This window comes from Pan troglodytes, chromosome 5, assembly GCF_028858775.2.
Source record: "Pan troglodytes isolate AG18354 chromosome 5, NHGRI_mPanTro3-v2.0_pri, whole genome shotgun sequence".
NCBI classification, from domain to species: domain Eukaryota; kingdom Metazoa; phylum Chordata; class Mammalia; order Primates; family Hominidae; genus Pan; species Pan troglodytes.
In genome coordinates, this window is record NC_072403.2 from 121,378,934 (window position 1) to 121,405,071 (window position 26,138).

At 44.1% G+C, this 26,138-nt stretch overlaps 1 protein-coding gene across 4 annotated transcripts; it reads right to left on the reverse strand.

The window, feature by feature from the left end:
- Positions 1-920: 920 nt before the first annotated feature.
- ZBTB24 (zinc finger and BTB domain containing 24) lies at positions 921-21,608 on the reverse strand. Of its 4 annotated transcripts, none has more exons than XM_016956133.3 (7): positions 21,379-21,608; positions 19,384-20,363; positions 15,089-15,256; positions 14,501-14,584; positions 13,725-13,808; positions 5,986-6,067; positions 921-4,907 (listed from the first exon to the last, which is right to left on the reverse strand). In XM_016956133.3, the coding sequence occupies exons 2-7, from the start codon at positions 20,333-20,335 to the stop codon at positions 4,184-4,186; spliced, it is 2,094 nt and encodes a 697-aa protein (XP_016811622.1). In that variant the 5' UTR covers positions 20,336-20,363; positions 21,379-21,608; the 3' UTR covers positions 921-4,183. The 4 variants fall into 4 exon arrangements, with proteins under 4 accessions (XP_016811622.1, XP_063668655.1, XP_054542837.1 ...); XM_063812585.1 differs by having other exon boundaries at positions 21,422-21,571; XM_054686862.2 differs by lacking the exon at positions 15,089-15,256 and having other exon boundaries at positions 21,379-21,594.
- Between the last annotated feature and the right edge of the window lie 4,530 nt (positions 21,609-26,138).

The window sequence follows — 26,138 nt, forward strand, 5'->3', positions numbered from 1 at the left end:
TAAGTTCTTATTAAATATGTAATTTTTAATAAGAACTTAATAAGTGGGAAATAAATTACATATTTAATAATAAATAAGAAATTACTTATTTAATAAGAAAATTGTCCTTTTCTTTTGGTTCTATTAACCTTGGGAATAAGAAATCCAGCTTAAAGTTTTAAAAGCCTGTGCCCTAGTTCTGGTTCTACCACTTACTGTATGACATTTGGCAACAGACTTTCTCTTTGGGCTCCATGTTCTCATCTGTCCAATAAGCATAATAATTACTCACCTCACCAGAATGTCATGAAGATTAAGATGAGACATGCCTCCAGTGGTTAAGGTGTGTCCCAGACACTGCTCCCCTCCTCACTCAGATGCCAGTTGTTAGGAGGTAAATTGTGTCCCCCTACTCCAAATTCACATGTTGATGTCCTAATACCCAGCATCTCAGAATGGGATTGTATTTGAAAAGATGATTAAATGAGGACATTAATGTGGGCTGATCCCATAAAACTGGTGTTCTTAAAAGAGAGTAAGACAGAGGGAAGGACATGTGAAGATACAGGCAGGGGAAGACAACTAGAAGGGAGGCCTCAGAAGAAACCAACCCCACTGACACGTTGATCTTGGACTTTCTATTTTTTCAGTCACCCAGTCTGTGGTATTTGTTATGGTAGTCATGGCAAACTAATATACCAGTCATGACCAGAGGGGACTGGAGTCCTCCAACCAGAGGGTGCTATATTGTAAATCTGTGTGCCATGACATGGAAGATGTTTGAGACCCAGTAAGATATGATACAGATTTAACAGACCTGGCTTGGCTCCTGGCCAATAGTAAGGACTCCATATTTGGAAGATATTGTTACATTCCCATTTATGAAAACCTAGATAAGCATCTATAATGAGAATCCTAGGTAAGCATTTATAATGAGAATCTTTTTTCATTCCTCAGCATCATTTAATCTGTTGCTCACAACATTTATAACACAAGAACCAACTGTAGAAAATACAGAGTAGAGGTGAGTTTCAAGAAGCACTGGGCAAGCACTTGAATAACTGATTTTGATGGTAAGAGCTCCAGTCATCCCAAGGCAGACCCTCTCCTGGGAGAAAACCAAAGATTCACCTTCAAAACGAGGTGTTTCAGGAGCCCCAAAGCATAACATTCTATTTCCTAAGAAACACACTCTATATTTCTGTTAAAACAATTTAAAAAATGGTACACATTTAGTAGAAAATGAATTGTGAAACACTGCACTAGCAACATCATTTCTCAAGGACACATAAGAAGTACTTTCATGTTCACGACATTTCTTTTGGGTACTCAAGTCATTGAACTTTTTTTTTTTGAGACGGAGTCTCGCTCTGTCGCCAGGCTTGAGTGCAATGGCGTGATCTCAGCTCACTGCAGCCTCCGCCTCCTGGGTTCAAGTGATTCTCCTGTCTCAGCCTCCCGAGTAGCTGGGATTACAGGCGTACACCGCCACGCCCAGCTAATTTTTGTATTTTTAGTAGAGATGGGGTTTCACTATGTTGGTCAGGCTGCCCTCGAACTCCTGACCTCATGATCCGCCCACCTTGGCCTCCCAAAGTGCTGGGATTACAGGCATGAGCCTCCACGCCCGGCGTCATTGAACTTTTTTATTCAAAGGGGTAGAATGTATATGTGGGACAAAGAAAGAGGCTAGATTAACAAAGCTATCATTTCCTTGTTTCTCTTTGACAGCTGGTCAAATAATTCAGGCATAGCTAGGACTGATGCTCAAGCTAGAAACAGGTGGCCCATGCTGTCCAATATAGCAGCCACTAGCCACATGTGCTTATCAAGCATTTGCACTGTGTCCCATGTAACAAGGAACTGGATTTTAATTTTAATAAATTTAATATAAATTTTTAAACTGATACTTATTTCAATTCTTGAAAAAAACTTTTGTCTTAGCTACTTGATATATGAGAATCTGTTTTCAACTGTAAGTTGTATGAAATCTAAATACAGATCAAGTATGTCCAATGAACATTAGCATCCAAATGGAGATGTGCAGAAAGTGTAAAATACGCACCAGATTTCGAAAGCTTAGTATGAAAAAGAGAATGTAAAATGTCTCACTAATATATTTTTATATGTTGAAATATTTGGCAAATGTTGGATTAAATAAACTTTTATTAACATTTTCACCTGCTTCTTTTTATGTTTTTAAAAGTTGCTACTAGAACATTTAAAGTGACCTATGTTGTTCACATTATAGTTCTCTTAGTGTAGAGGTAGACTGTTACAGAGCCAGTGAAACTTGACTTATAAATAGCTATGTAACCGTATTTTCTGAATAATCACCTAGCTATCCAGAGTGAGTAAACATTCACTTACTTAAATACTTAATTTCCTGGAGAAAATGTGGATTGGTGGGCTTTGAAAAGCTGGTAAAAACTTTGTGTTTTAAGAATAAAATTAAACAGTTTAAACGAGAACCTGAAATAATACTTAGGGCTTAACAGTGTTTGTAAAAAATTGTTATCTTTGCTCTAGTCAGGCCTGATTTAACATTAGTTTGCTTGATAAATATAAGATATATATCATTTTGGAAATTTTGTGAATTACATATAATAAAATATAGCTTAGCAAATATGCAACCAAAATGTTTTTATCTTCTCTCAAACCTGAACAATTCTCTATTACTCTAACCTCCAAATAACTTATTTGATTTAGGGAGAAATCAAGGATGTCTAAAACAAAACAATTGATGGAAAGGCTCTATTAATTTTAGAGTAGATTACCCCCTACTCCCCATCAGCATTGTTAATTTAGATATACTAGTGCCCACCTTCTTTTCTCAAAAATCCCCTACCAGCTTACATGAAAGTGGTAAAAGAATTCAATAAGCTTAGCTTGAAAACCTAACCCAAACATAATTTAATCTTTTGATGATGATTTAAAAATCATACAATTACAGACACATGCTGGCTACAAAGTCTCTGAGGCTCAAAGTTTTAAGATTAGATGAAGATTAGCTGGGTGTGGTGGTACATCCCTGTAGTCCCAGCTACTAGGGAGGCTAAGGTGGGAGGGTTGCTTGAGCCCAGGAATTCGAGGTTACAGTGAGCAATGATTGTGCCACTACACTCTGGCCTGGGTGATAGAGTGAGACCCTGTCTCTAAAAAAGGAAAGATTAGGAGAAGATATTCACTTTGTGGGATTTAACTAGTCTGCAATAAAAATGAATTATAATAAGCTTCCATCTCCAGAAAGTTATCAGACACAACACGTAGATCAACATTTTCAGGAGATCAGTTAGAATTCAGTAGAGTATATATAAGACTTAAATTACACTGAATAAAGTTTTATGTTCCAGAATAGTGAAGAAAGCTTTACCTTCATGAAAATCAAATCTCTTTTCTGACAAAAATTCAGAATTTAGGGTGAATGTCTTGATCCAATTTTGTATTTTAAACTTAATTAAAATTTTGATAGCCTTCTGTTAAAAAATATGTAAATTTATGTTTCTCAGAAAAGACGAATTCAGAATTTTAAAAAATCCTATGCTTTTCGCTATCTTGTTACATGAATTTTGAGTTAAAATACTGAGTTTATGAGTTTGAATCTTTCTGAAGTGTTAACACAATAAGCCCACTGTACTGCACAAAGATAAAACGTTGAGGGTTACTTTGTCTTAGGGGACTGGAAATTATTAAAAGGCCAAATTCCCCATACATTGTGATCTGTCATATTTAGCCCTGACTTGTCTTGTGGTAACAACTGTGTTGCCTAAGAAAAATAAGAAAATAGAACAAACCATTCTGCCCAGTTCAACCAAAATGACTCCCTTTGTCCTAGAAAATAAAAAAACATAACTGGGGAGGTTGGCAAGACCATAACCTATGGCTGTGAACATTTAAACCTTACAGAAAAACTGAGATCAATGCCCCCAAAGAAAAACTACCCGAGTCTTTATGAGACATTGCAGATGAAAATGAAAACCATTCAATAATATTGAAATGCTCAATACAAATCAGTACCTTAGACAAGACATACACACATCTTGCTACCTGGATGGAGGGCATTATAAACATCAGTTAGCCATCACAGCTCTCACAGAAGCATCTGCAAGTCGATGGTGTGGAGAGCCTGACTTCAAGCGTTCAAAATCCAGTCAGAGCTGGCTTATAAGAAGAGCCCAATCAAGCAGTCAAACGTGTTTACAGGTCAGCTCTGCTCCTGGCCAAGTGGCGTTGGCTGGGGCACGTGGTGAGTGGGTGGTGGCGGATCAGGCTCCTGTGTCAGCTGCAGGTGCTGAGCTGGATCTGAAGTACTTGTAGCTAAATGGAGCTCCTCTGTTTGCTCTTGATGGGCATGAAGATGTTCCAGTGTTTCCTTGGACAGAGTGATCACGTGCACTGGCTCTGTTTGTGAGGGCCCCATCTGGCTTTCAATCATATTGAGGCTCTGAATGTGTTCTGTTTGCTCCTGTTGAGCTGAAAGAATTAAATTCTGCAGTTGCTCTGGCTGCTGCGTGAGCAGGGTAAGATTAGCAGCCTGGTCTGCAGTCATGTTTTGGGAACTCTCTGCAGTCACGATGCTGATTCCCTGGCTAGGACCGGGCATGAAATTGATGTTATGTACAGAATCGGTTACGAGAAGCTGAATTTCCTGCTCTCCCGAGGTAGAGAGTTGATATGGCTGTAGCTGAAGAATATTCCTGACCTCTTCTGTATTACTACTGCCAGAAATGCTGCTGGCATCTGACGCATGCTTCTCCTTGCTATGAATTTTCAAGTGAGCCTTCAAGTTGTCTAAGCGAGCAAACTGTAAGTTACACTCAGGGCAGGAGAAAGGCTTCTTGCCAGTGTGTAGAATGCAGTGTCTCCTTTTGGCACTGGAGTCAGAGAAGGATTTGCCACAAATGCCACACGAGTATGGCTTTTCTCCTCTGTAAGAAAATAAACATTTTATTTTTAAAATGGAAATACCTACTTACTACTTCCTGATTATTTAGGGGGAAGCAATCAAGAGTAGTGGAAAATTAACTAGACTGCAAGTCATAAGTCATGGGTTCACCTACTAATTCAAGGACTTGAAGCAAGTCTCGCTTCCATGGGCAGTTTCTAATCTGAAAATAGGGTGTGGGTGGTGCCTGAGGAAGGGTGGCAGATGGGGCACGGCTAGATATGATAAAATTTTATGATTCCACAGTATGTATTTCAGATAAGAAAAGAGAGTAAATATTTATACAATAAACATATAGTTCTCTTTTGTTTTGTCTTAGTTTTCAGAGCCAATTTTTAGACTCTAATGGCCCAATAAGTATCTATGATTAATGTCAATTTAAAAAATTTAAGCATCCTCTAATTATTTGTGATGCTGTCAGAAGAACTCCTAAGTCCAACCTGGGGATAACTGTGTAAACAAAAACATTTATTCAGAAAACATCAAATTTAATACTTATTTTTGATTGAAGATTTAAGCTTTGGACCAATCCCTAGCCCCAATCAAAATTTAATAAATGAAATCAGTAATGTAAACTTTTACTGGCCAGAATCAGCATTCCTTTTTACCTAGGTGAGGAATTTCATTATTGAAAAGATAAAACAAAATAGGCCAGGTGCGGTGGCTCACACCTGTAATCCCAACACTTTGGGAGGCCCAGGCAGGCGGATCACTTGAGGTCAGGAGTCTGAGACCAGCCTGGTCAACATGGTGAAATCCCGTCTCTACCAAAAAAATACAAAAACTAGCTGGGTGTGGTATCCCAGTTACTCAGGAGGCCACGGTGGGAGAATCACCTGAACTCCCACCTGCACTCCACTCACACCACTGCACTCTAGCCTGGGCGACAGTGAGACCCTGTCTCAAAACAAACAAACAAAACAAAGCCAAAGTAATAAACTGCACACAAAATTCTGCAAAGTAACAACTGGGAGAAAACTATATAGGTAACACATGTCACCTCACTGAACAGCAGAACTGAATGAGGCCTCCATGCGAGAAAAATATCTGCAAAACTTTACCGATGGATTCTGATGTGGGTCTGAAGAGAACTCTTTGCTGTGAAAGATTTGCCACAGATTTCACAAGTAAATGGCTTCTCACCTAAAAAAAACAAAAACAAAAACAAAAAACACAAAACAAAAAAACATTTAACAATATACATTCAGCATAAGACAAAATAAAAAAAACACTTCGGTTTCACACTATAAACAGAACAAAGGCAATCCCCTCCATAAGCGTAAACGAATGATGCACTCACCAAATATCTACTCTGTAACTAACCTAAGCACTGTGTGCCGAGTGCCAAGAGCATACACAGAAATCGTAAGGCATGGTTCTCTTAAAAACCTGAAAACTGCAACAAGGAAGTGAGTTACACCCTATTTACTCCTGTTTTCTCCCCTTAGATATCACAGCACCTATGCTCTCCTGCCTTATTGCTTGGCTAGGTAGCCCACTTGACCCTGAAAGGACTCCTGTGTGCTAGGGTGAGATATGTATTATTCATGTTTATATCAACCTTCCAAATATATCCAGAATCTGACCACTGCTCAGTACCTCCACTGCCACTCTCTGGTCCACACCACCACCATCTCTTGCCTCTTATGGGGTCTCCATTTCTGCTCTTGCTTCCCTGCCATAAACTATCAATATGGCCACCAGAGTGAGCCTTGATGCAGTCAGGTCATTTTATGCTTGGGCTGCAAATGTTCTGATGATTTCCCACCCCAAGATAAAACCCAAAGTTCTTGCCCTACAAGCCATCATAGATCTGTACCCCATAAACCCTACTCCTCACCCCAAACTTCCCTGATCTCATCTCAGGGTGTCTCCCAGCATGGTTCACTCTCCTCATCTCCTTCAAGTCTCTGTTCACATGTTATTTTATCAGTGAGGCTCCATCACCACCAAGAGCACTACAAACCTTGCCACGCACTCCTTAGTCCAATTCTCCAATTTAGTTTTTCCACAATGCTATTGCTGCCTCATATAATGTATAAGTTATTTATTATCCATTTCTTCCTTTTTAAGATAACTTGTGGGTATGTCCGCTCCTAGTACCCCAGTGCCGAGAATCTGGCCTGGCATGCCATTTCAGAAATCCCTGCTGAATGAACTTCATGGGAGTGGCACAGCTGAGATGCTATAACTGCTCCAGAACCCACCAGGCTTCACTAACAGCAAGTGCTTATTCAGTGTGTTTGCATGCTGAACATACAATGACAGACTGTTCATGTTCCCCAGAAACAAAATTAAGTAATCCAATGCAGGCAAGAAAACTAAATTGGAAAAAAAGAAAAAAAAAAAAAAGCAAGCAGCAAAATCCACTTAACTGGAGAACAGGAGAACAGCAAAGGATAAGTACAATTTGAAATGGAAGATGGTCAGTGAGCTTCCCTTTCACAGCATCTACTGGAAAATTCAGGCAAGACATTTCTGCAAGCTCCCTCAAGGCAGAGGACAGCTGTAACAACTCGGATGAATCTGCATCTTTGCATCATGAACTCTTACCACTACAAAGATTAAAACCAGGCCACTGCCATAATCTGTCTATAGCTTTCTACATCAGAGCTGGGGCCTTCTCTGATCTTGGTTGGTTTTCTCCCTCTCCAGATTCAAAGACTGAGTACCTGCTGTTTGCTTGTGATTGTAAAATTCTTGTTGCAGTTTTCAGGTTTTTAAGAGAAAGAACAACAATCATCCATAACAACATTAACTATACCATTCAGCTCCAGCTGAGTTTCTATTTCAGAAAGTCTGTCTGATGGCAAATGTTTTTTGAGGGTAAGTGTTTGCAGGAGCAACATCCTGCAGTGGAAGCTCTTTGAGGGAGTGAGCAGGACAGTGGGAAGGCAAATTTCCCTAGCCAAGGTCAATCTGCAGGGGGTCTTCCCGCTTAGTGGTTTCTGATCTGTTCCCCTGTGTACAGCTCTACCACCTTCAACGGAGACACCCATTACTTAAATTTATTTAGTTCTCAAACACTGATAGACCATCAATAAAGTACACAGCTAAGAAACAAAAAAGAAACTTTTCTAATCTACTTGAGGAGATGCACAAACTAATTAAGTAACATAGGGCTGTGTTTCACTGAACATTAAAACAAGTGGCGTCAACAATTCTGAGTGCAGACAGGGTGCTGGATGGGGTGGGCAGGATCTGGCTAGACTGGAAAGAAGCCTGGGCCAGGGTACTAGTCTAAATAGTATGAGCAGAAGCTGGTGTCAGAAGTGACTACACGGTGTGCACCAGTGACCAAGGATCACTGTCAGGAGTCAGGAGGCTAAAGCAACAGGAGCTATGAAATCCAGGCAGGGGACCTGTGGAGCCTCTGGAAGTTTTTAGCAGAATGACATGCTGAAAGTACTAAGAAAATACACCTGGGAATGATGAGGAGGGTGGGCTAGAGGCAGGAGGACCTCTAACAGGCTATGCACAAGGCCTGGACCAGGAGGTGGCAGGAGGCAGACGGAGAAGGATAAGGTAATAGGACAGGGCTTGAGAGGCATGGGGACCGGAAAGAAGTGTGTTACAAGAGGATTAGACAATAGCGATTAAAGGAAAAGGCAGAGACAGGAGTGTGATGAAAGGTTCCACCCAGGGTGATGTCAACAGAAGTACTGAAACAGCTCCAGGGTGTACTTCCAGACCCTCTTCTCAGCAGTTACTACACCGATCCCACCCAGGGTGATGTCAACAGAAGTACTGAAACAGCTCCAGGGTGTACTTCCAGATCCTCTTCTCAGCAGTTACTCCACCGATCCCACCCGTACCCTTCCCCAATGACTTAAATCCCGGACCCCACTCCAGATAGGATCGATGAGTCACTGCTTATTGGCATCACAGCTGGATTTCCCATGCCCACCTGCTGAAACCCAGAATAACATGGGGCATGACATGTTAATGACAACATCACCCAGCCCCTGTCCAGCCAGGCACAACAATCACAGTGACACCTCCCATTCCCTCAGCTGTCACATTCACCTGGCAGTCCAGTTCCGTCCGTCTGGACCCCTCAGCATCCTGCCTCCCACTGTGGACCATGGCTTTGTTTTTCTTAAAAAATTACTGTGTTCATTGTAAAAGAATCAAATATTGAAAATACAAAGAATATTAAAACTGCTCCACTATTCTCATCTCTTGAGACAACCAGTTAACAATGGCGAATATCTTTACAGACAAATCTGTTTATTTGCGGTCTTACTCTGTGAGGTCATCCAATGCATGCCGTTTGTCACATCAGTAAAGCCACACCGCCATTTTAAAACCCTGTGCTGTGTACCATTGTGTATACTGCCCCAAATTTACCTATCTAATCCCCTCCTGGGACATTCAGGTGGCTGTTAAGCTTGTTAAGTTATAAACAATGCTGCCTATGATGAATATCCTTAGGCAAACATCTTTTCACAATTGTGCGGTTTATGTTTTGGTAAGTATTGCAAAAGTTCCTTCCAGGGGGTTCCCAAATTATATTCCCACCAACAATAAATAAAGATGTGCATTTCCTCATGTACTTGCCAATCTTGGCAAAAAAGGGACACATGTCCATGATAACTGTGGATAGCATGGTTTGACACCTGTGTACTTGGCATTCCTATATGGTCTTCTCAGCTGTTTCCTGTCCTGTGTTCACACCTCTGCTGTGGCTCTGACCACGCCATACTGTTTCATAGTAGATGGCACGTAGACTCTGTAAGGGCATGTTATGGTGAGGGGCCCCCAGGTCTCAGGAAGATGGGAAGACCCCCAGGTCTCAACGTTAATGGATGGTCTCAACACACAGTTGAAGAGATTTGGGAAGCTTCAACTTCAAGCCACAATGAGGCTGTGAACAGAACTGTGACTTACTGAACTTTGTCATTTGTTCCCTGACAGGGCCATCTACCTGTGAGTAGGAACCCTCAGGGCAGAATCAGTGTTTATGGAACACCATCCAGGAACAGGGACACTGGCGGGGTGGGACTGTGCTGTGGGGTCAGAGGTCACTCACCAGGCTTCTCTGTGGCCTGGGCTAATTCCCTTGACTTGTTCCCAGCTCACCATGCAATCTTCTGATCACTAACTTGGCTTTCGGGTCACTAATGTGAGGAAGGAGGTGCTGTGGGCAACAGAAAGGTGTAATCCCTCTATTGAGTTGATATATCCTCTGGTTTATCTGTCCTGTGAACTCATTTGGTTTGACTGGGTCCCTGTAAACCTGACCAGCGCCAGGTATGGGGACAAGATGTGAGCAGGAGGGCCTGAGATGTGGTGACCTGGCAGGTACTGCTTGTCTGCCTGACACTTTGCCTCCATGTCAAAATGTGTTCACCTCCCTCACTGGGGATGCTCTCCTAGGAAAGGTAACGTCTCTAATTTGCCTTTGACTTCTCCAGTGCTTGGTGCAGGACATCTAACCCAGAGAGAGTTTGTGCCTAAAGATCTAAGAGATGAATGACGGTTCATCTCTAAGAGATGAAGTCTTGGTTTCCAGCTGAGCATGGCCCTGAGAGCAGGACTGGCACTTCTCACTCTGAATGCCCAGGGAGCAGGGAAATGGCACGCCAATGCCCTTCACCAACATTCAAGCAGATTCTCCATGCTGATGCTAGGGACAGATGGGTCATAGTTGCTGCTCTTGAAGAACCCCAATTTTTTGATAGGTTCAATTTCTTTTCATATTTCTAAGTCATGCAAACCACAGAGGCCCGTCTGTCTCCTTTTTAACTCATCACACATCTTCCACTTTCTGTTCTGCTTCTCAAAGTTGACAGGCTGAGAAGAGTTTGCTGGAATTATAGTGGGGGAGGTCTTCTGTTCCTTTTCATCCCCACTTCAAGTCCTACTGCTACTCACAAAGCCCAGAAACCTCACTCCCCCTTATGCTCAGGCAACAGAACCAAGGGGAAGTGCCTCTTCTGGCACTGCTCAGCATGACCAAGCCAGCTCCACGCTCCTCCACCACCGCTGTCTCCCTAGGGAACTCAGCACAGCGCCACCCACTATTTGCAGGCACATGTGCACCTGTGGAAATCCAGAGCTCTGGCTGCATCTCTCCCCCGAATTCCCCAGACCTGGAAATCTAATGATCTACCCCACACCTGCACATGGATGTCAAATAGACACCAACCAGTCCACAATCAAACTCCTGATCTGTTCTTCTTAGTCTTCCCTAGCTTTTCCTCCTTACAGTGGCTTTTGCCTCCTCTTTCAACTCCCACATCCAATCATGAGCGAATCACATGAATTCTTCCCTGGAATATATCCAGAACTGGACCACCTGACACCACTTCTGCTGCTACTGTGCTGTTCCGAGCCCCACTACTGCACAGCCTCCTGATGGGTCTCTCTGCCTCCACCCTGGCCTCGCCCCCACCTCACAGGGTGGCTAGAGTGACCCTATTACAACCCTAAGTCATGCCATGTCACTCATCTCAGTAAAGTCATCTCCCTCAGAATAAAATCCAATCTTTACTGTGGCCTTCAAAGTACTTCAGCCCGAGTGCACCCTACAACTGTTGAGGGGTACTTTAAAAAACACCAAGTCCCAGGCTCTGCCCAGGTGAAGTCAATCAGAATCTTGGCAGTTGGGACAAGGCTTTTTTTTAAAGCTTCCCAGGTGGTAAAAAGCATGCAGCTAAATTGAGAACATCCACCTACACTATGACTTCCTACTCCCAGCTCTCTGGCTGCCTTGATGCTCCTCCCAGCACGTCTCCAGCTTGTCAAAAACGTTTATTCCTGCCTGAGGGCCCTGTGCCCAGGGGTCCCCCTGCCTAGAATGCTCTCTCCTGGACATCTTCAATGGCCGGCTGGCTCACTCCCCCACTGCATTCTCATCTCCATCCAAGATGCCACCTCATCTGTGAGACCTTCCCAAACCAGTCCATGCATAAAAGAGCAGCTCTCTTTCCCGCATCCCGCCCCTCTACCTTGCATTTTATTCTTCAACGCACTCACAACACCAAATGTGTTATATACTTGTCTGTACTCTGTCTTCCCTATTGAATGTTGGCCCCTTAAGGCAGGGGCCTGTCCATCTCATTCACTGCTGTATCCTCGAAGCCTAAAACAGTGTCTGGTTCCCAGTAAGTGCTCAGTACATGTGTTAAAATCCATATCCTATGAGATGTTTACTGAATTTAAGACGAAAAACTTGTATTTAAAAAACAACATCCAGGCCAGGCACAGTGGCTCACGCCTGTAATCCCAGCGCTTTGGGAGGCTGGGAGGGTGGATCACTTGAGCCAGGAGTTTGAGCGAGACCAGCCTGGCTAACATGCCAAAACCCTGTCTCTACAAAAAAAACCCACAAAAATTAGCCAGGCGTGGTGGTGCGCACCTGTAGTTCCAGCTTCTCGGGAGGATGAAGCAGGAGAATTGCTTGAACCCAGCAGGCAGAGGTTACAGTGAGCCAAGATAGCACCACTGCACAACAGCCTGGGCGACAGAGACAGTGACTCCAAAAAAAAAAAAAAAAAAAGTCCAAAGCACCATAAATCAATTTGCTATTTAGATAATTCCAGTAGACAACAGAATTATTAAATAACCTGTAATGGCAAGTTTTTCTTAGAAAATTGAATAGGCTTATTTTTAACATACATTCTTTGACAAAAGGTATAAAAGATCCAATTTTCCGATCTTACATAAAAAAAATGACCTGCCCTAATCAATGCTGCCTCCTCGTCATCTCTGAAACTGATTTTTCTGGAGGTGGTGCTGCTTAAGTTTAAGTGTTGGTTCTAGGGGAGAAAGTGGAAACATTCTCAGTGTCTATGCTACATTTGTGTCTGTTACATTTGGCTGTCTTTTCTGAAAAAATAATCTTGGGCCAGGCACAGTGGCTCACGCCTGTAATCCCAGCACTTTGGGAGGCCAAGGTGGGCGGATCACAAGGTCAAGAGATCGAGACCATCCTGGCCAACATGGTAAAACCCCATCTCTACTAAAAATACACAAAAAATTAGCTGGGCATGGTAGCGCACACCTATAGTCCCAGCTACTAGGGAGGCTGAGGCAGGAGAATCACTTGAACCCGGGAGGCAGAGGTTGCAGTGAGCCAAGATCGCGCCACTGCACTACAGCCTGGCAACAGAGCGAGACTCCGTCTCAAAAATAAAAAAGGAAATTTATCTTGCTGGGCATGGTGGCTCATGCCTGTCATCTCAGCATTTTGGGAGGCTCAGACAGGACGACTGCTTGAGCCCAGGAGTTCAAGACCAGCCTGGGCAACATAGTGGGACCCATCTCTACAAAAATTAAAAAATAAAAAATTAGGTAGGTGTGGTGGTTTGCACCTGTGGTCCCAGCTACCCAGGAGGCTGAGGTGGGACGATCACCTCAGCCCAGGAGGTCGAGGCTGTGGTGAGCTGTGATCGTGCCACTACACTCTAGCCTGGATGACAGCACAAGCCCTTATCTTTAAAAAAAAAAAAAAAAAAAAAGTCTTGATATCACCTTCAATGCTGAAGTAAATTAAGAGTGAAACATAGAACCAGATTCAGACTCACTATTCTGCGGTATTAAATGAATTGTGACATACGAATAGTGCTCAGTAAGTGATCTCCATTTTGCTCATCTACAAGAGATGTGATTTCCCCAAAGACAGTGCTGACAACATTCTGCCTTCCAACTTTTAACTTATCTTCTTACACAACTCCCATCCAATTTATAATAAACATTTCCAAACACAGGCTTAGCAGGGCACTCAGAGAACTTCATTCTTCACTCTCCTGAAAACATCCCGTGTACTGGGGGGACAGACGAGATGGAGTTTTACCTGTGTGTGTTCGCAGATGTTTCTTTAGCTGAGACACATCCATGAATTTGCGATGGCAGTCTTTGCATTCCGGTAATGAGTGGCCTTGTCGCAACAATAAAAAAAGTGTCAGTGCATACATGCTCTCCCTGCCTTTTCTTCAGTGATTTGTGTTAAAGCACTTCCCTGAAAAATAATCACTTTAAATATAGTACTTTAACCACAAAAATTTTTTCATTAATTTGGTAACTGTTAATATTTTCCTAAGCACCTCAACTCACTGCCTCCTCCAAGAGAGTTAGGATCCTTCCAATTCTAAATGTAGTCTCTCCTTTTTTCCTCAAAGTATTGGTGTGACTGAGGCCACAAATGACCTCAAATGACACTCGTAACCCACATTCATTTCTTATCAGTTGGCAGGAAAGAAAAAGGACAACAGGTAGAACCAGGGGAGAGAAAGCCTGGGCTGACAGCCATGGGATGATGATGTCTCTGCCCAGGCACCACTAACAACCATTCACTGAAGCTCCCCTGTGCAAGTGGCACTTTTGAAAGATGCCAATTCTGTAGGGTTTCTGTGTGTGGCACCAAAACTGTAGTATACAAATAAAACATAATTCACATGGTGGCGGACAATAACATAAAAACATATAATTTAGACTCTTAAGGCACTTTTCCCTAAATACCCTATGTGAACGATATGTGCTAAGAGCAGAACAATATGAACCTAATGTTTCAGAAACAATTTTTATTTGCATTTCTTCCCCCCCAATCTAAATGTTCTCACTTTATCGTACCTGTATGAACTCGGTAATGGCTCTTTAGCTGTCTGTTCTGGCTGAAATATTTTCCGCATTGATCACAGGTAAAAGACTTCTGTCCTGCCAAAAAAACCAAAACACTAAAACATGTAAAAAATTATAAAGAACTGGAATGCTCACTAATAAGGTAAATACTACAGTGGGTCCAGGTCCCCATTTTCTATAAATGATACAAGCGACTTGTTTACATACCCAGAAGCCTTCAATCTACCACTGAAACATAAATGTGCAAAGGTACGTAAGGCAATCGGGAGTATTGGAGACTGGGGTAGAACTGGAGAATTTAAGTTTCCCCCAAAGGCGTTCAAAGTAAAACAATTCTAAACTTTGGTGGTTTAATAAAACATGCTTGCACACTAAACTCCCAGCAGCCAGTTTATAAGCTCTAGTTTAATGATCCGTGCAGAACTCTAAACTGCACTCAGACAGATGCAAAATCCTGTCTTTCAATGACACCACGTTGGAAATGATACTAGGCTGAGAAAACACCATTTAGGTGTTGGTAATGCCCACCCTGGGGAATGGGAATCTGGTGAAGCTGGCCCTCTGGGCAAGCCCCACTACCTGAGTGCAGGCTCATGTGCTCCAGCAGTGAGTGCTTGGTGGTCAGAGCCTTGCTGCACACGGTGCAGGTGTACGGCCGCTCGCCTGTGTGCATCCTGGTGTGGACCTGTAGCGAGTGCTTCTGGGCAAAGCCTTTTCCACACTCATTACATTTGAAAGGTCGCTCCCCTGGAAGAAGAGCCCCAGAAGCATGGTATAAGTAAGAATCCACACATTTTTCTGTCTCTCCCAAATTAAAAAAACAATTAAGGATTTTTCTTAAAAGGCACACATCCAAAAGGCCAACAATGAACACAAGAGACATCAGCAATAAAATTTTGGAAGCTGAACAGATGAATCTGAAGCCAGCAGTGAGTAGCACTAACATAACCTAATTTTTTGTTTTTCCTTTGTAACAGGGTCTCACTCTATCACCCAGGCTGGAGTGCAGTGGCGCTACCATAGCTCACTATAGCCTCAACCTCCTGGGAACAAATGATCTTCCCACTTCAGCCTCCTGAGTAGCTGGGATCACAGGCGTGTGCCACCACTACACCCAGCTAATTTTTTAATTGTAATTTTAATTTTTTTTAGAGATGGGATCTCACTATGTTGCCCAGGCAGGTCTCCAACTCCTGGGCTCAAGCAATCTTCCTGCCTCGGCCTCCCAAATTGCTGGGAGTACAGGCATGAGCCACCACACCCAGCCCAATACAACCTAATTTTTAAGACACAATCTCCTAAGGCTCAGGAATTGGTGGCACCTGCTATCTCTGGAAACAGGGGTGAGGGAGGGTAAATGAAAGTCTGTTTCAAAGGTACTTAGACCCCTGATCAAATCTTCCACTCTACACAGCCAGGAGACTGTCCCTCTCCCCAAAAGAGGATGGAGAGTGTTCACTGAGGAGGGTTAAGAAAAAGGGGTCTTTGGATTAGGAGTTTCTAGGCACAGTTGAGTTGGGATCACCACAGGGAGAGTAAGTCAACATTTCCATCTGGGATGATGAGACTCCCCCACTCCTTCTTCCCCATCCTGTCCTAGACACAGGCCAGCAGCCAGGCCTAGTGCCTCCAAGTGGGAGAGCAGAAGCGTCTTCCAGTGGAACATGAGAGGTCCAAGGTGAGAGAGCAAAGATGTGGAAGCCAGGCACCAGTAAGGACATGGGGCACAGCCACACCACCTCCAGTGAGGTTATGACAGGCCTCCATACACCTGTTTCAGTACTGACTGAGTGGTTAAGTTAAACATTAAAAGCCAGTGCCCTTAAACAAAGGCTGGAATGTAACAAAAGCCCACCAAAGAGTTTTCCCTAGGCTTCTCCTGGGCCTTAAAGCATGACAAAATAACGAAGGAATTCTTAACAGGGCCCACTTAGGATTAAACAAGTTTTACTGGGGATCTGAAGGAACTCCCCAAATCTCCGTGATTTAGCAGAAGATAAGGGTAATCACCCCAGCACCTAGACCCATTTAGATTAAGTAAACTTACTGAGGCTCCAGAAGAAGGTCTTTGGGACGCAGACCTTGGATATAGATTAAAAGAAGTTAATCACCTACGTCTTTAGAGGAATGCACACTTACAGACAGACATACAGCTTAGGCGGCATATAAGCTCTGAAAAACTCTGTAATTTTGAGTTGGTCTGGCGATAATTTCCAGGCCTTCTCCCTGTAACTGGTTATAGAAATAAAAACTCTCTTCCTCCCCAATTCATCTGCATCTCATTATTGGGCCACAAGAAATAGCAGCCTGACTCTCAGTGTGATCTGGGAACAAGGTCACAGTTTTACAGACTCTCTCATACAAAAAAAAATTAGCCAGGCATGGTGGTGCGTGCCTGTAATCCCAGCTACTTGGGTGGCTGAGGCAGGAGAATCACTTGAATCCAGGAGGCGGAGGTTGTGGTGATCGGAGATCACGCCATTGCACTCCAGCCTGGGCAACAGCATAAGAAATAAATAAAATACAGGCTCTCTCCACACATGCAGCATTGCCAGTAGCTTTTAGCAACCCACCCTTACATATGATTTAAAAAAAACACACCAGGCACTCAAGGAAAGCCTTTTGTAATAGTGACAGACAAGCAAGAAAAAAAAAAAAAGCAACTTGCCTCCAGTGAGGAAAATGTTGTTATCATTAACATGCTCATAGAGGTAAGATAATACATTGTGAAATAAAAAGATCATTCAAATTAAAACATTTAGAAAAAAAAAAAGAGCTCCTAAAGGGGGAAAAAAATAAGAGTTGAAACAGAAAACCTCAAAGGGCTGAAAAACAAAGTGGAAATCCCCCAGAGGGTGGGGCCAAAAATGATGGAAAATATAAGAGAAAATAAAGTTAGAGAGAACAGAGAAAACAGAGAGGAGAAATCATCTATGAAATAACTCAAGATTTTCCGGAACTGAAAGACAGTTTCCAAACCTTATGAATCTACCTGTTATCTACCCAGATGGAAGAAAACAGACCCATACTAAAGTGATGGGCTGCAAAATTCAGAATACAGATGCTTCCTGACTTATGATGGGACTACATCTAACAAACCCATCATACTGAAAATATCATAAGGAAAAATGCACTTATACAGAGTACTGTATGAATGCACCAAATGCAGAGTACTGGTCACTTACCCACGTGACTGTGTGGCCCAGCATGGCATGAGAGGATCATACTGAATATTACTAGACCGGGAAAAGATCAAAACTCAGAATTCAAAGTACAGTTTCTGTTGAACATGTACTACTTTCACAGTATTGTAAAGATGAACTGAACCATTGTGAGTCGGGGACTGTCTGTACTGGGGACATAAGGGAAGAACAATCCTACATGCTTTTTCTTAAGTCTTGTATAATGATTTAACTCTAAACTATGCACATAAAATTTTTGATAAAAATAGCCAGCTGGGCGCAGTGGCGCATGCCTGTAATCCCAGCACTTTGGGAGGCCGAGGCAGGCAGATCACGAGGTCAGGAGTTTGAGACCAGCCTGACCAACATGGTGAAACCCCGTCTCTACTAAAAATACAAAAAATTAGCTGGGCGTGGTGGCGTGTGCCTGTAATCCCAGCTACTCAGGAGGCTGAGGCAGGAGAATCACTTGAACTCGGGAGGCGGAGGTTGCGGTGAGCCGAGATCGCGCCACTGCACTCTAGCCTGGGTGACAGAGCGAGAATCCATCTTAAAAAAAAAAAAAAGCTAAAATATAACCTATTACAGTTCAACAAATATTTCTCAAGTATCCACTTTGTTCGAAGTACCTGAATTCAAGCTCTTCAACCTATCTGTAGCTAAAGTCTTTAGGGAGCTTTTAAAAGCACCAAGGCTCCAGACAACTAAATCAGAAGCTCTGGGGTGGAGGTCTAGGCACTGGTAGTTTTAGAAGCTCCCTAAGTGATTCCAATTTGCAGGCTGAGAACCACAGCACCAGATACTGCTGGATCACAGGAGAAGACTTAAGCCCCAGTCCCTATACTTAAGATTACAATTAAGTTGAGGGATATACAAGTGGTAACAACAATGTGATCCAAAGCAGAGTGGGTTTTAAGCACCTGAAAGGGCTCAAAGGAGGAAGGGATTTCTCGCTAGGACTGCAGTGTCCAATACGGTAGCCACTAGCCACATGTGGTTATTCAAATTTAAATGAATTAAAATAAAATTTAAAATTCAGTTTCTCAGTCACGCTAGCGACAGTTCAAGTGCTCAAAAACCACATGTGGTTACTGGCCACCATATTGGACATCAGAGATGTAGGAACATTTCCATCATCACAGAAGAGTCCCATTGGTCAGCGCTGGGCTGGAGGGACCAAAAATGAGAAGGTATTTAAAGCTAGATAGCTGAGTTACAAAGTGATCCACTTGGGCAAAAGCATGGTTATGGTCAAGATGAAGAATGTTCAAGAATCAGAAAGCAGGGTACATTGGGCTAGATCTTGATAAGTGGACATTAAAGGATTCATTCAACAACTACAAATGAGAGGGGTTCTTGAACCAGGCTACCTGGGTTCAATCCCAGCTCTGTCACTAACGGGTGACTCTGGCAAGTTATTTAAGCTCCCTAGAACTTGGTTGCTTCATCTGTAAACTATGCACTTTAGCAACCCTCTCTTACATATGAGTAAATATGATTTTAACCATACGATGTATAATGAGGATATTACCCACCTTGCAGGATTGTGGAGAAAATTAACTGCAATAACATGTATAAAGGCTTTATTACAATGCCCATCACACAGAAGTTGCACAGTAAATGGAAGCTATTATTATCATCACTACTCCCAATTCTGAAACACACTGCAATCAGCTTTGAAAACATCATTACCTGTGTGGCTCCTCTGGTGGATTGCTAAAAAGTGATTGTACTTAAAGACCTTGCCACAGTCTTTACAGCGGGCCTCAGGGCCTCCAGGGCGCTTTCTCCTTCCACAGATCCTCTTGGCTGAACCATGGTCCTCTTGATCCCCAACAAGTTTGTAATCTTTAAGTTTGACGGATCTCCAAATCCTCCGCTTGCTGTATCGACTCTGGCTTGCCTGGCCATCCTGGGTCTTGGGATCATAGTTCTCATCTTTTTCAACTGGCATTTCCTCCTCTCTACTTGGCTCACAAGTAGGCCCCGATTCTTCCTTTTCTTTTGCTGCAATCTGCTCATTCAGTACACCACTGTCTCCTTTAACCACAAAGTTTTGTCTATTCTGAACTGAATTGTTCACTCTTAACTGTATTTCTTCCTCTGCAGCCAGTTCTGATTTCTCCTCCTGCAATGTATTGACTTTTTTTGGTCTTCCCCGTTTCCGCTTTGGAGGATCGTTTTTCTTATTAGAGATAACAACCACTGGGGCACCAGCAGTGTTCAAAGTTGTTGGCTTTGGGGAGCTATGATTATTTTGGAAGTCTGTGTAAGCCTTTACCAGGTCATAGACTTTTAAGAACTGAGCAGTAGCCAGGATTTGTTCTGTACTTTTCTCACTGGCATGGAGATAACCTGTGTAGATAAATTCCAGCAGGATACCAAAGGTGTCTGCAACCATGCCTTCCAGCATATAAATGGATTGGCCGATTTCCCCCTCTTCTGCAAACATCATTGAGAAGTATTCACTACTGGCAGCAAGTAAGGCTTTGTGGGCCCGGAAATGAACATTCTCCACGATTAAAGTAATGTCACAGAGGAAGCCTTTCTTCCTCTGATCCTCAAAACTGGCCAGCACAGTGTCACTGTGAGCGTCTGAGTGTACAACAAGCTGCCCAGAAGGCTCTGGCGATGTTTCTGCCATTTTCTTCAGAAGCCACTAAGGGTTAAATCTGAAATAAGAAAACAAGGTTTAAAAAGGAGAAAGCACTGTCTAAAAGGTTAATGCCAGCCCACATGAACTTCCTATTCACTTCACATCATTAACTGAATTTTACCATTACCATTTTTGTCTGTCTACAAACTTAGCTCTGGGCCCGGGCGCAGTGGCCTCACGCCTGTAATCCCAGCACTTTGGGAGGCCGAGGCCGAGGCCGAGGCCGACGGATCACTTGAGACCAGCCTGGGCAACATGGAGAGAATTCATCTATACAAAAAATACAAAAATTAGCCTGGCGTGGTTGCGCCCGCCTGTGGTCCCAGCTACTCAGGAGGCTGCGGCAGGAGCATCACCTGAGCCTGGGAGTTCGAGGTTGCCGTGAGCCGTGATCGTGCCACTGCACTCCAGCCTGGGCCACAGAACGAGACCACCACCTCAAAAAACAAAAACAAAACAACTTAGCTCGGGGTTTTTTTTTTTTTTTGAGACGGAGTCTCGCTCTATCGCCCAGGCTGGAGTGCAGTGGCGCAATCTCGGCTCACTGCAACCTCCGCCTCCCAGGTTCAAGCAATTCTCTCCCTCAGCCTCCTGCCGCACGTTAACTAGCTGAGTGACTCTCCAGTATTCATGGAACGGTTCAGGGTCTACCTTCTATAAAATGAAGGAATGGGATTAACCATCTCCAAAATCCTCCGCAAGCACGAACTTTCTATGGTTGCACAACTATTTCAGGGAGAACGAAGCTGCCTCCATCTCCCAGATTATTAGCCATTTCGTATGTGGGAACCAATGTGAAGAGTGAAGAAATGTGCACGTGCAGAGTGAATGTGAGGTAGCTGCAATAAAATACTAATAACTTAAGCTGCGTGGGGCCGCCAGACACACTGGGGGCGGCGCGGAGCCCCCCGCAGCCCCGGGTGGTCCCAGCAGGGAGAGGTGGCGCGGAAAGACCCCCACCTCCCCGCCCAGGCCCCGCGGGCCCGACTGGGGAGCAGACGGCGGGGGAGGGGTCGGCGCGGCAGACCTACCTCTCAGGGGCGCCCGGTGGGGTCCGGGTCGCTGCCAACTCACCCGGCGGCCTGGCGGGAGACCCCCGCCGGGGCCCGCTGGCCCTCCGCCCGCCTCTGGGGCTTCTGCGCCGCACCGGTTTCTGCCCCTGCGGCGCCGCCGCAGCCACAGCCACAGCCAACCCGGAAGCGCGGCGCCAAGAGCCGCTTGCGCGCGGACGCCGAACCACGTGGCCCGCAGAGGCGCCCCTGGAGGTGGGGGCCACGAGAGCGGCGGGGAGGGGAAGGGAGATGAGGGGCGGGGCGGGGCGAGATGGCAGGCCGGGGACCAGGGCGGGGCGGGGCGGGGCGGGGCAAGGCGGGGCAAGGCGGGGCAAGGCAGGGAAAGGCGGGGCGCGAAGGCAGTTCAAGGGTTGGGGCGTGGCAGGGGAGGGGAGGGGCAAGGCGGGGCGAGAATGCAGGCCTGGGGTCGGGGGAGCCGCGGCGGGGCGGGGCGGGGCGGGGCGGGGCGGGGCGAGATGGCAGGCCCGGGGCATGGGGGCCGGGGCCGGGGCCGGGGCAGGGCGGGGAGGGGCGCGGCTTCGGAGGAGGGACAGTGGCCGGGGCGGGGCGCGGCCAGGGGCGGGGCGGTGTCGGCGCCCGAGGTCCTGCGTGTGGCACTGCCGGGGAGCCCAGGCAGGAGCGACTTTTGCGGTGAATTGGGGGCAATGGACAGGAGAGGCGTTGTGACCCCTCCCTTTGGGAAGTTTTATATCGTATTAAACTGTTAGCTCAACGCCAATACCTTAATTTTATCTCTTCTCCGACACCGAATCTGGTGTTGTTCTTGAATGTATAAAGGCATGAAATCCCCCTTACCGTCATCATCATTGTCATCATCATCACCATCGTCATTATCTAGTGCTAATATAATAACTATTACTTACCTCCTAAATGTTTTTCACATCTGCCTCCTTTTCCTCCCCACTCCTGATGCCTTAGTCTAAGGGAATGAAGAGAGCACTGCAGTCAGAGAAACCTGGGTTCTGAGAGATCTTGGGCAAATTACTTACCCTCACAACTTCTTTACCTTACCTGTAAAATGGAGATGTTAACACTAGTGCCACTTTGGTAGGGTTGCTATTGCATAAACAAAATTAAGTATGTAATGGGCTTAGGAAATGCCTGGTTTAATTCGTCTGCTGTGATTAAAATGATCATTATTATTCAAACTTTCATCATCTTTGTTCAATAGACTGTTTCTAACTGGTCTCAGCTGCAGCGTTGTTCTCTTTAATTCGCAGAAGTACAGAGGATTTCTCCAAGTACATATGAGATCCAGAGACTAGAGTCACTCCTCGGCTTAGAATCCATTGTGGAGTAGAGAGGATCTCTCCACCTATGAGATCCAGAAACTAGAGTCACTCCTTGGCTTAGAATCCATGTGGCTCCCACATGCCCTCTGGATAAAGTCCAGGCTTCTTAATGTGGTCTACAAGCCCCATCCAGATCTACTCCCCACCTGCTTCCATCCATTTATTTCAGCATTTTCTCTCTCTTAGCCAATACCTAATTACTTATTTTTCTGCCCATTTCCAGATTCCCAACATGCCATCTATAGCCTCCCTGATCTTGAACCGGAGGTGTAATTAGCAACCTGGCTCTTACATTTTTACTACATTTTATTAAAACTAGCTCAAGCCACACATGCTCCTTCTCTGAGGTTTCCCTTTCATATTGAATTGTCTCTAAGTCCTCTGGATTTGTGGGGGTACAAGTGGGATGGGGAGCGCTCCCTGACTTCTGCATACCAGCAGGAAGTTAGCTACCTCATTGTTTCTTGCTGCTACGAGGGTTGCAGTCAAATCACTGTCCCTCCAGAGGTCCTCAATGGCATAAGAAGACTCAGTGCCAAGGTAAGCCAGGTACTTCCATTTCCTCATTCAATCATTGCTCACTGGAGCATAATCCTGCGAGGAAAGACTGAGTCTGGAGGATCTTCCAGCATCAGCCACCCACAACACAGACTAGCCCTTTCTTCAAGGCAATTTTGTTTTGGATCCATACTGACTTTTTCAAAACTTTTTTTCTTGTTAAGGCCAGCTGGTCTACCCCTAACAGGTCTTCTTAACTTTAAATCTTGCAGAACAGGATTTGGGGTGTCATACATTCATCTAACAGATATTTATCGAGTGTCTACTAAGAGCCAGACATTGGCATCAGGTGTTGGGGATACAGCAACTAACAAGGCCTTTGCTCTCATGAAGCTTACATTCTACTAAGGGGAGACAGGACAAATATACAAGTAAACTAATGAATAATAGTTTCAGAAAGTGTTAAATTTTATAAAGAATGATGATGGAGACTGACAGGGAAGTGAAATCAGGATAGGGTGACATTTAAGCTGAGATCTGAATGACATGGAGACAGCTGTGGGAAGGTCTGGAATAAAAATGTTATAGGCAAGGGAAAAGCAAGCATAAAGGCTCAGACTGGGAAGGAGCATCTGATGAACGGCAAGGACTGTGTGGCTGGAGCACAGTGAGTGAGGGGCAGCAGATGGATGGAGAGTTGCCAGATTTCACAAATAAAGACACAGGACACCCATTTAAAAAAATAAATGCTGCCTCAGCCTCCCACGCTGGGATTACAGGCATGAGCCACCTATACCCAGCCAACAAAGAATTTTTTTTCATATAAATTTAGTGTAGCTTAGAGCGTACAATGTTTATAACGTCTACAGTAGTGTATAGCCATGTCTTAGGCCTTCACATTCACTCACCACTCACTCACTGACTCACCCAGAGCAACTCCTATTCCTGTAAGCTCCATTCATGGTAAGTGCCCTACACAGGTGTACTTTTTTTTTCTTTTATACTGTTTTGTTTTGAGACAAAATCCCACCCTGTTGCCTAGGCTGGAGTGCAGTGACATGATCTCGGCTCACTGTAACTTCTACCTCCTGGTCTCAGGTGATCCTCCCCACTTAGCCTTCTAAGTAGTTGGGACTGCAGACATATGCTACCACACTCCACTATTTTTTTTTTTCCGTATTTTTTGTAGTGATGAGGTTTTGCCATGTGGCCCAGGCTGGTCTTGAACTCCTGGGCTCAAGTGCTCTGCCCACCTAGGCCTTCCAAAGTGCTAGGATAACAGGCATGAGCCATTAGTATACTGTATTTTAAGTGTCTTTCTTATGTTTTGATATGTTTAGATACAGAAATACCACTGTGCTACAGCTGCTTACAGTATTCAGTACAATAACATTCTGTACAGGTTGGTAGCACAGGCGCAATAGGTTGTACCATAGAGCCTAGGTGTGTAGTAGACTATACCATCTAGGTTTGTGTAAGTTCACTCTGTGATGTTTGCACAGTGACGAAGTCACCTAATGATGCATTTCTCAGAACATATCCCTGTCATTAAGCAATGCATGACTGTACCTATAAAAGAAAACCAGTTAAAATGACGGCTGGTTTCTCAACAGCAATAGTAGAAGCCAGAGGTTAGTGGCATGATACTTTCAAAATTCACCTAGAATCTTTTTTATAGACTACAATTATCATGGAAAAGGACAAAATCAAGACAATTTTGGTCAAACAAAAAATAAAAGTATTAACCTCCAACAAACCCATACCATAGGAAGGAAAATAACACCAAGAGGAAAGTCTGAGGTATAAGAGGGAGTTGTAAGCAAAAAAAAAAAAAAAAAAAAAAAGAGAAAAAAGTATGAAGGAAATCTAAACAAACATTGATTATGCAAAATAATGTCCAATTCGGAGAGTAAACAAATAGAGTAGATCTAAAATATTGAATGAAAATACCATTTAAGATGGGAAGCTGGGTATCAGTATTCCAGTGTTTTAAGGGTACAGCTATTGATTACCTTGAGGCTTTACATATACATGGTGAAAGAGTAAGGGACAGCCACTTAATTGGTACAAATAGAGTGCATACTTCAAACATTGTAGAGGAGATAATGGCATTTCAAAGTTATTGGTCAATGCCAGGTCGGGTGCAGTGGCTCATGCCTGTAATCCCAGCACTTTGGGAGGCCAAGGCAGGCGGATCACTTGAGGCCAGGAGTTCAAGACCAGCACGGCCAACATGGCAAAACCCCATCTCTACTAAAAATACAAAAATTAGCCGGGCGTGGTGGCACAGCTACTTAGGAAGCTGAGGCACGAGAATCTCTTGAACCCAGGAGGCGGAGGTTGCAGTCAGCTGAGATCATGTCACTGCACTCCAGGCTGGGCGACAGAGCAAGGCTCTGTCTCCAAAAATAAAAAATAAAAAATAATAATAAAAAAAAAGAGAGAGAGAAAGAAAAGGATGGAGAGAATGTTAAAGGCAAGAAGAGCCAGATCATGTAAAGTCTTTTATGCCAAGAAAAAGGAGTTTGGATTTTAACTGAAATAGGAGGCCACTGGAAGATTATTCAAAAGGACTGTTGAATCTGACTTATGTATTTAAAAATTACTCCAGCTGCTAGATGAAGAGTAGATCCTGGAGGGACATGAGTGGAGGCATGGATATGAGGGTGACAGCAGTGTAAAATGTAAGAAGAGCCCATATTCAAGGTAGATTTGGGGGATAGGTCTTTCTGAGAGGACTTGCTGAGAATAGATGTGCGGAGTGACGGAAACAATGCAATCAAGATTGACTCCTCGGTTTGGGGCTAAATCAACAGAGTGTACGGTGTTACCATTAACTGATCTGGAAGAAGAGAAGTTGGGTTGGATAACAAGTATGGGGTGGACGTATTAAATTTGAAATGTTAACTAGATAACCAAGTACAGTAG

Bases quoted from the DNA above. Each gene is read 5' to 3' on its own strand.
- ZBTB24 (XM_016956133.3), bottom strand. From the start codon at position 20,335: ATGGCAGAAACATCGCCAGAGCCTTCTGGGCAGCTTGTTGTACACTCA. The intron at 13,809-14,500 runs GTACGATAAAGT...TGTTGCGACAAG, and splicing joins CCATTACCGAGTTCATACAG to GCCACTCATTACCGGAATGC. The intron at 4,908-5,985 runs GTAAAGTTTTGC...ATTTTCTTACAG, and splicing joins ACCCACATCAGAATCCATCG to AGGAGAAAAGCCATACTCGT.